This window comes from Hordeum vulgare, chromosome 3H, assembly GCF_904849725.1.
Source record: "Hordeum vulgare subsp. vulgare chromosome 3H, MorexV3_pseudomolecules_assembly, whole genome shotgun sequence".
Classification (NCBI taxonomy): Eukaryota; Viridiplantae; Streptophyta; class Magnoliopsida; order Poales; family Poaceae; genus Hordeum; species Hordeum vulgare.
Window position 1 is genome coordinate 528,893,004 of NC_058520.1, and position 9,349 is coordinate 528,902,352.

Consider the following 9,349-nt stretch of genomic DNA (forward strand, 5'->3'; position numbering starts at 1 on the left):
ATTCATCGTTAAATGAATATTTATATTTTATATTCTGGATGTTGATATTTTTGCTCTTAACTTGATCAAAGTTGAAGAATTTGACTTTCCAAAAGACTAATACCCATTATATTTTGAAACTAATGGAATTTTCTTTGATGTGTGGGGAAGATGACATAGTTTTTTTTCAATACGGTAATTTGATGGGCCTTTTGTGGTGTGATTCTATATTATATGCTAATCAACTTTATATATGTGAAAAAATTTATACGTCGACAGATGCATGGGCATGATTGATATGTTTTTATACGTCGGTTACTGTCCATTGATTGGAAAAACTGTTGGTTTGATCTAAATCGTAAACCAAACCCATTATAAGGCATAGTGTATATGTCTAAACAATTGAACGAGAGAGTTTTGAGAAATTGTTGACCTAGTCAAAATCGAATGACTCAATTTTAATCGGGGTCTTGGAGACCTCAATCGAATGTTACTCTTCAAATTAAACTAAGGCGTATAGTGTTATAGAGGTATAAATAAAATAATGAAATGAAAGAGCTTTAGGAAATTGTTGACCAAGTTAAAATCGGGTGTCATAATGTCAACTGGAGACCTCAATTGAATACGGGCTCGCCAATTCTAGAGAGATTAGTGTTATAGTATATATGTTTAAATCTTGCTAAATCCTCAAAGAATCATAAAATGAAATGTTCTATTTAAATCTTCTGGTACAATTTCCTTAAGCCTCCCACCATTTGTGGTCAATCATAGATGATTAGTCACATGTATTCACGTGGACATATGTATATCCATGAATATATATATATATATATATATGATTTGTTCAGTCCACCTACAAGGAAAGCAAGGACCTAACCAGCTATGTCCACAAAGCAAACACCAAAGCACACATAGCTTAGATTATACCACAGATGAGAGAATCGAAAGGAATAGGGAAGCTTTGAGATAACGCTTCATATTCTTTGTAATATGCATATATTATTTTGAAAAGGAAAATACCTCAGCCTCTGCATCAAGCGATGCACATCAGCATAATAAGCATATATAGAAGCTTAAGATGAAGCTAGCAAGAATTAAATCACAGGCACACATGTTACAAGTTTGGTCTGCTGATACATAGACCGAGAGGCGGCAATGTGATTTTCTCACGACCTCCTGCCGATGGATGTAGGATGAAGAATTCACAACTCTAGAACTCCTCGAAATTCTTTCCCCAAATAAATATGTATTATGCTAGGCTAACATTGCAATTTATTTAAGTACACCCCGTGTGCTGGCTGTCTCACTTTCACCTCTCCAACTCCGACCACTACCCCATGCCTCGCCCCTTCTCCGCCAGTCCCAATGCTCGCGCTTCCGGCGGCACCTGTTGTCGCGCCCTTACTTCCGACTTGTTCCTCTTCTTCAAATCGTGCCTCGACGGCTTTGGAATTGTTTGGACATAGGCTAGGGCAAAATGCGTGCTCGGTTTGCCGATGTTGACAATGGCGACACCTACGGGTGTCATCCCCTTCTTGAAGACGCTGCCACGGCATTTCTCTGTGCTCCTTTCAAGCATAAGGGAAACCCCAGGTCCGATTCCTCGGATCGAACGGTGAAGACGTCACATCGTTGTTCCCCTTCATGAAGGCGACGTCTTGATTGCCCGTGTTGTGCTTGGTGCTGGTTTTCAAGATTTGGGACATCGTTTTGTATCGGGCTGCTTCTCTTGTTTGGGTAGTTTTTGCGTTGTGTTGTAGCTTTTGTGTTATCGAGCATCCCATTCCTCTCTACTCCAGACACCATGTTTACACCATCTTATGATAGTGGCGTGTGATGTGTCAGCCTTTTGTTCTCATTTTAACTTTCTTCTGTCAATGAAAAGACACACAAGTTTTGCTTATTCATGAAAAGAAAAAAACCTCGCCAAAAATTATTCTCCTTGCAATCTATATTACTTGTCGCTCAAACGGCCGGATGTATCTAGATGTATACATCCATTCAGCGACAAGTAATATGGATCAGATGGAGTACTAATAAATACTCCCTCCGTTCCTAAATATAAGTCTTGTAAGCGATTTCACTAAAGAACTACATACAAAGCAAAATGAGTGAATCTATACTTTAAAATATGTCTATATACATCCGTATGTAGTCCTTTAGTGGAATCTCTAAAAAGACTTATATTATGAAACGGAGGGAGTATTCATGTAAATCATACAGATAGCAGCCGGCATAAAAACACAGTGACGATGTTTTCGCCCTCTCCGGGTCTGTTCACCTGAAAGTATATTTGCGGTTTACACAACTAGTACACTAGTATATGTTTAGCAGTGCAACCACGCGTGTCACACGTTGGGATACGTACGTTGGTTAAGTTTCAAAGTCCAAAAGATGCCGCGTTTGTGGTTAATTAAGTCCGGGATTTAAAATTCTGGAAGCGAGCGCGCACCTGCTCCATGCACCATCTAAGCTCCAGGTTCTGCAGACCGCAGAGCATATGTATATATAAGTGCACAGTCACGCACTTCTTCTCTACAGCAGTAGACAAGGAGAATAATACTCACCATCCCCAGCCCTCGAGGCCGTACGAGCCAAAGGATCGATCAGCGCCGACCAACTGCCAGGAAACTTGAAGGTCTTTGCCGGGCGGCAACACCAACGGACGGCGAGGTTTGCGAGAGAAGGCGCCGTGATCATGAGGGGGAGCAGCATGCTCAGCTCCATTGGGAGCAACAAAAGGATGCTGCAGCAGGACTGCAGTGGCGGCAGCCATGCCCAGGAGCACACCAAGAAGTAAGTTTGAGTTTATCACACGATCGAAACTGCTATTGCTTCCATGCATGGACCTTCATGCCTAAACTGAGCTAGCTAAGCATGTGAATGAAATGATTTGTTATCAAGGTTTGGAGTATTGAGCAGCTATTTATGGCTGGTTCTCGTCCTAGATGATGTTCATAGTTTGTTGTTTGGCCAATTCTCTTGTTGTAGATATATTGTCGCATTTGTTTAAAGGTTGTTTTATTCCTCAAATAGGAAGGCACGTGTCGGCATGAGAACAGACTACACATATGCACCGTATCATGATGGCTTCCAGTGGAGGAAATATGGGCAGAAGGTGATCCGGGGCAATGCCTTCCCAAGGTGCGTGTGCATTTATATTATGTGATTATTATCCCTATAAGTCGTTTCGACAATTAATGGATGTATTTTAGCCTGATACAAGCATTGCTAACCTGGCCAATGTCTAAACTCCTGCTAATTAGGGCAGCAAGAACTTTCTAGTAGCATTCAAATCCATTTTTCTCAGTAAGTCTTTTATTTAGGGATCATATAATAGAAATATTTACTACTGCAATAAATTCAAAAGAGTTCAATATAAATATCACTTTTGCTTCGATAGGGCCCCCTCCCCCGACAAAACGTAGAAAGATGACCGAGATTATACGATACCCCTTCATAAGAAGGGTATAATGGCTGCGTGCGGACTTAGAAAGAAATTGAGCCGGTGTCCTCACATAAATAATACACATCATTTGATTTAATTTGGGGTGTCACACACTACACATACATGAAGTATACCAAAGAAATAATTTTTTACCCGGTGTCCAGTGACCCCTGGTAGCTGTACCTGGGTACGCCCCTGACGGCGTGTAGTGTACAATACGAGATGAGTATACGTACAACAACGTGTTGTGTATAATACGAGGTGGGTATACGTTTACCCTTCTATGTTGTGTAAAGAAGAGGGGGGGTCTACCGAAACACACCCCATATAAATATACGCATGGACAATTCACCTCAGTTGTCCAAAAAAAAAAGAGAAACACACTTTACGGGGCTATTGCTATGCAAAACATCTAGAAAAAACTACATACTGTGAGGCAAAACAGTAACCGTCCCAAGCCTAAGGTGGGAATAACCGACAACTAACAGAATCAGTGTGTAGATTTTTTGTAAGACTATTACGTATGAATAGCATTGCTCAGAACATAAGCAACTTTGGTTTAGTGTCTCACACAAGCCTCTAATGAGATAAGACATGATTAAACCAAACCTTCTCCATAGTGATATTTACCTCTCACCTAACTTAAACCAAACATGTACGTTAGCCCAATCACTATCGATCACACACCATGGAGGATGCTTCCGTATTGGTAAAGTGTATGTGATTGATCTCCTTTCAAGGCTTTCCCATGTTAGTTAAGTGCTGCATGTTTTTCGTCTGATCGTTTCGGGGTTTTAGGTAGTATTTTAGTCCCAAGTGTGCTTCAACGCAAAGGGTTGATATATACTAATATCTGATGCGATGCATGTGCGTTTTATTAAGATTGATTGATCTGCCGTGGTAACTACCTGTGGCTCGCATCAATCAGGTTGTGACGCTGACCTTTACATTGTCGTATACCTACAAACCACATGCCCAAATGGGAATCTGCAATTAACAAGCGCAATGAACCAATTGGGAAACAAAAAAGGAACTAAAGCACCATCATACATTGAGGGAATCATAGCGTCCTGCCTTCGTGCACTCCACTAGGGGTTTTAAATTAGCCCATGAACCGGGGGATAAGCTATTTAAGCTCTCCGGTGGTCCAGCTCAACTACTTGGCCATTGGTTAAACCAAGTTTCTTTAATTTGTTTTTGCTATGATCGTTATGAAATTGTACCACAATCTGTGCATGACCACCCTGGTACATTTTAATTTGAAGATGAACATATGTAATGTAAGTAGTAATTAAAAATTAATTTATGACATAGTTTTGTTACAAGCCTGCTAAATACTTATTCTTATTGTAAAAAAATTATAGTGATTTTAGAAACTTCCATGAGACAAGCAATGGGACATATAAGTATGAGACATTCACACGCTTTCATGCAAAGAATAAAAATAATAATATAGCAATGCAATCAAGATTTTGTAAATAATCTCTCATGTATGAAATTTTGCAACCAGGCCAAGCGATGGGAACCCAAAACCTTAACCAAAATTTAGCAGGGATTGGTATGGGCTGAAACTAATTAAAATACCACTAAAGTCACAAACAAAAGCACTAACCGCAAACTAGAAAATTCTAGACAGTTTCTTCGAAAATTGAATTAACACAATATTACAAGTTTAAATTGCAAGATGATAGTAGCATATAGTATATGCAGCTAGTCCGATCTCAACTGAGCCTTGAACGAATTTGGCACATGTATTGCCACGATGTTAACAGGCGCATGGACTCCCACGGCGGGCATGGATTTTGGTCAATTTTGATCATATGGACTTCTAGATCAGTCTTACCACCTCCGAGCTAACCCTAAGTCAAGTGGCGACGAAAACAAAAAAGAGCTATATGGTATGTATGCAATATGCATGCTCTCACACGGTGGGCTTGAGACGAACTTCTATCGTAGCTAGAAACGAAAAATTTTGTTGTAAGTTTTGGTCGAGCATTTTCAATCATATTTTGATGACGAACATTGTTGGAAATGTGCCAGAGGATGGCTCCAATATTATGCATTTGGGATCTCTCGAGAGTTCAAGAATATAAGTACGCAATACCAGCCCATGTTAGATCCGATCGGGGATACCCCATACTTGGGGAATGGGCCCCACATTGTGATATCCAAAGCATATGGCAATACTCCTTCAAGCTAATGATACAATGTCGACAAGATAAACAATTCGGATCCATCATCCATGTGACACGCTGCCAAGTGCTCGCATGTGCCAAGTTTTTGCCTAGCTAGCACCTCTTTCCAGAGCATTTTTCGCCCTCAGGGTATGGACAAGTGAGCACATAATAACTAAACAACTATCTGGTTCCATGCAGGTGCTACTACAGGTGCACGTACCACCAAGATCATGGCTGTTCGGCGAGCAAGCACGTGGAGCAGCACAACTCAGCGGACCCGCCGCTGTTCCGCGTGGTGTACACGAACGATCACACATGCAGCGGCGCTGCTGCTGCGGCATCGGACTACATGGCCTCATCCATGCACATCCAGCAGATCGCCGACGCTTCTCTGAGAAAGGCCGACACGGAACCGGAAAGGCCGCCGCGCCCGCAGCAGCCTCGCTCCGGCGGTGGTTGCGCCGCAGCGATAAAAGAGGAGAAAGATGTCATCGTCTCCTCCCTGCTCGCCGTCATCAGAGGCAGCTGCGACGTTGCGAAATCTGACGCTGCGCACCAGGGCTATAGCAGTGCGTCGTCGTTGGCTAGTGCTAACTGCTATGCGATGTCACCGTCGGTGGCCGGAGGTAGCCGTGAGGGTAGCAGCAGCTCTTCGGTTTCGCCCGCGGTGCTGCCGGCGCCAGACGACATGGGATTGGGACTGGACTTCATGGTGGAGTCCCACTGGTTCGAGCCTTTGGATTTGGGTTGGTTCGTAGAATAGTTGAGTACCTGACCAGTGTGTACATTCGCCTATCCTAACACGGCGTCATTTTTTCCTGAGATGTGGTGGGCTTAGACATGCTACTCACCATATCTCAAGTGAGAATCTACCATGGGTGGGTGAGTTCATAATTGTTTTTGCTCGCCATTGCACTCTAGAAGATTTCTCAATGACGTCATGCACCCATCTATTTTTCTCTATATATGGAGAGACAAAGAGGAGTAATATATATTATGTGTCCACTTTTTTTAAATAAAATACAAGATTGTCAATATAGTGCATATGCAACGGGCAGGGGTGTTCCTTCTCTAGTTGCCAAGATATAAATGACACGATACAAAAGAGGGAGAGAGTGCCGCCCGAGGATGTGGCCGAGCTGAGCCCGTGCCGCATACGGAGTCGACCGGGCATGCATGCACCCTTGCGTGCGCAGCATGTTTCCCCACAGCTCTAGCTAAGGCGGTGTGCTGGCACTCTTCACCGGTGATGGAGCTCCTTCATGTCCCGTCATATTAGGAAGACCGTTTCTTTTTATGCACGATTGGTGTTGCCATCAACATGAAGGAATGGAACATAAAGTTTCAACCCAATGAGATAATGGATGGAATATTTTTCCATGAAGAAAACCAAATTATAACTTATGGAACAATTATGAGAGCAAATTATTCCATGGAAAATAATGAGAAGAGTTAACCTATCCAAAAATACTATGCATACCTGCATTAAAGAAAAGCACTTATGGGAGACAGCCAATACTTATTCTTTTTTATAGTCAATAAAGTTGCTATGTTATGTAACATTTTTTATATTATGTTTTCTTTTAATAAAGTGTCAAAAGTTTCGTTAGCATGTTAACAGGCCCGGGCCTCTCGGGGTGCAACATATGCACCCGCACAGGCCCAGCTGTTTGAGGCCTCAAATTTTCTATGCATTACTAGTAGTAGGCTTTTGTTATTTACGAGCCATCTGTGCTCTCTGGCTGTGCCAGTCTTCCTCTCTGGGCCGATGTTGTCGCTCATACGCATCGCAAGTCGTGACGCCTCTTGGTCTCCCGTTGCAGCCACCAGCGAGTAACACACTAGTGGGGACGGGGCCTTTATCCCCGGTTCATAAGGGCCTTCTGTCCCGGTTTTGGAATCGGGACTAAAAGGTCGTTACTAATGCCCTCGGCCTTTAGTCCCGGTTCTTACATCAACCGGGACAGATGGGCCTCCACGTGGCCGTTGCGGCCAGGCCAGGCAGGGGGGCCTTTAGTCCCGGTTGGTGACACCAACCAGGACCAAAAGGCATCCACGCGTCAGCACCTGGCTGAAGCTGAGTTTTTTTTAAAGGGGCTGGTTTAGGGTTAATTTACGTTGTTATATACACCAACCAAGGAGCATCCATGAGCAAGCACAAAAATAAATAATTTTATCTTTCATCAATGAGCATCCATGAGCATGCACAAAATTTCATCAGGCACACCACCATCATACTTAAAAGTGCAGTAGCAGTTCAACACTATCGTACTTAAAAGGTTTACACTATAAAGATTAAAGCTCCATCAGGTTCTTAAGATCTTCACTCCTGCTTCTTCACCTTCTCCTTCATCATCCTGATGCGCTTAGAGCGGCGAAGCCCCAGGCCAGGCTGTGGGATGTACTCCTCTACCAGAATTGGCATGGCCCTGTCGCCCAACTGTGGGATCACCATCGCGAGGCCATCGTAGTTGCTACTTTTGCTGTAGCCGGAGTCGCTGCTACTTTTGCTATAGCCAGAGTCGCTGCTGCCGTAGACATAGCACCTGTCGCAGTACTCGCTGCTCCTGCTCCCATTGCCTTGCCAAATGCAAAAAAGTTTTTTTAAAAATAGGTGTGAGACATAGCCTAATGGATAGGAAGAAGAGACAGAGTGTACTGGCATCGTCGTTGTCCTGGTAGCGCCTCCGACACATAGTCGTGTCGAACACCTTCACGGCGAACGTGGCGTTGTCGTTGTACCTGAAGACAAGGAAGTACCCGTGCCGTAGGCCGTAGGCATGGACGAACTGCTTCCAGCCACGATGTAGGTACATGCTTCCATCGGTGTCGAACGCCACCTCCACGTCCCACAGCTTCCGAAGCCCGTTGCCGGCCTGCCTCAGCTTCATGTTCTATGGCCGATGACCGTCCAACATCTTCACAAAATTGTCCGGCAGCACCTGTTGGAATTATGCCCTAGAGGCAATAATAAATGTATAGTTATTATTATAATTCCTGTATCAAGATAATAGTTTATTATCCATACTATAATTGTATTGAATGAAGACTCATTTACATGTGTGGATACATAGACAAAACACCGTCCCTAGCATGCCTCTAGTTGGCTAGCCAGTTGATCGATGATAGTCAGTGTCTTCTGATTATGAACAAGGTGTTGTTGCTTGATAACTGGATCACGTCATTGGAAGAATCACATGATGGACTAGACCCAAACTAATAAACGTAGCATGTTGATCGTGTCATTTTGTTGCTACTGTTTTCTGCGTGTCAAGTATTTATTCCTATGACCATGAGATCATATAACTCACTGACACCGGAGGAATGCTTTGTGTGTATCAAACGTCGCAACGTAACTGGGTGACTATAAAGATGCTCTACAGGTATCTCCGAAGGTATTAGTTGAGTTAGTATGGATCAAGACTGGGATTTGTCACTCCGTGTGACGGAGAGGTATCTCGGGGCCCACTCGGTAATACAACATCACACACAAGCCTTGCAAGCAATGTAACTTAGTGTAAGTTGCGGGATCTTGTATTGCGGAACGAGTAAAGAGACTTGCCGGTAAACGAGGTTGAAATAGGTATAGGATACTGACGATCGAATCTCGGGCAAGTAACATACCGAAGGACAAAGGGAATGACATACGGGATTATACGAATCCTTGGCACTGAGGTTCAAACGATAAGATCTTCGTAGAATATGTAGGATCCAATATGGGCATCCAGGTCCCGCTATTGGATAT

General features: G+C 43.3%; 1 protein-coding gene across 1 annotated transcript; it reads left to right on the forward strand.

Moving 5' to 3' along the window:
- The first annotated feature begins 2,536 nt into the window (after positions 1-2,536).
- LOC123440423 (probable WRKY transcription factor 63) lies at positions 2,537-6,617 on the forward strand. Its single transcript, XM_045116988.1, has 3 exons — positions 2,537-2,775; positions 3,016-3,123; positions 5,803-6,617. Exons 1-3 carry the CDS (start codon positions 2,678-2,680, stop codon positions 6,365-6,367), a joined length of 771 nt encoding a protein of 256 aa, XP_044972923.1. The 5' UTR covers positions 2,537-2,677; the 3' UTR covers positions 6,368-6,617.
- Positions 6,618-9,349: the final 2,732 nt, after the last annotated feature.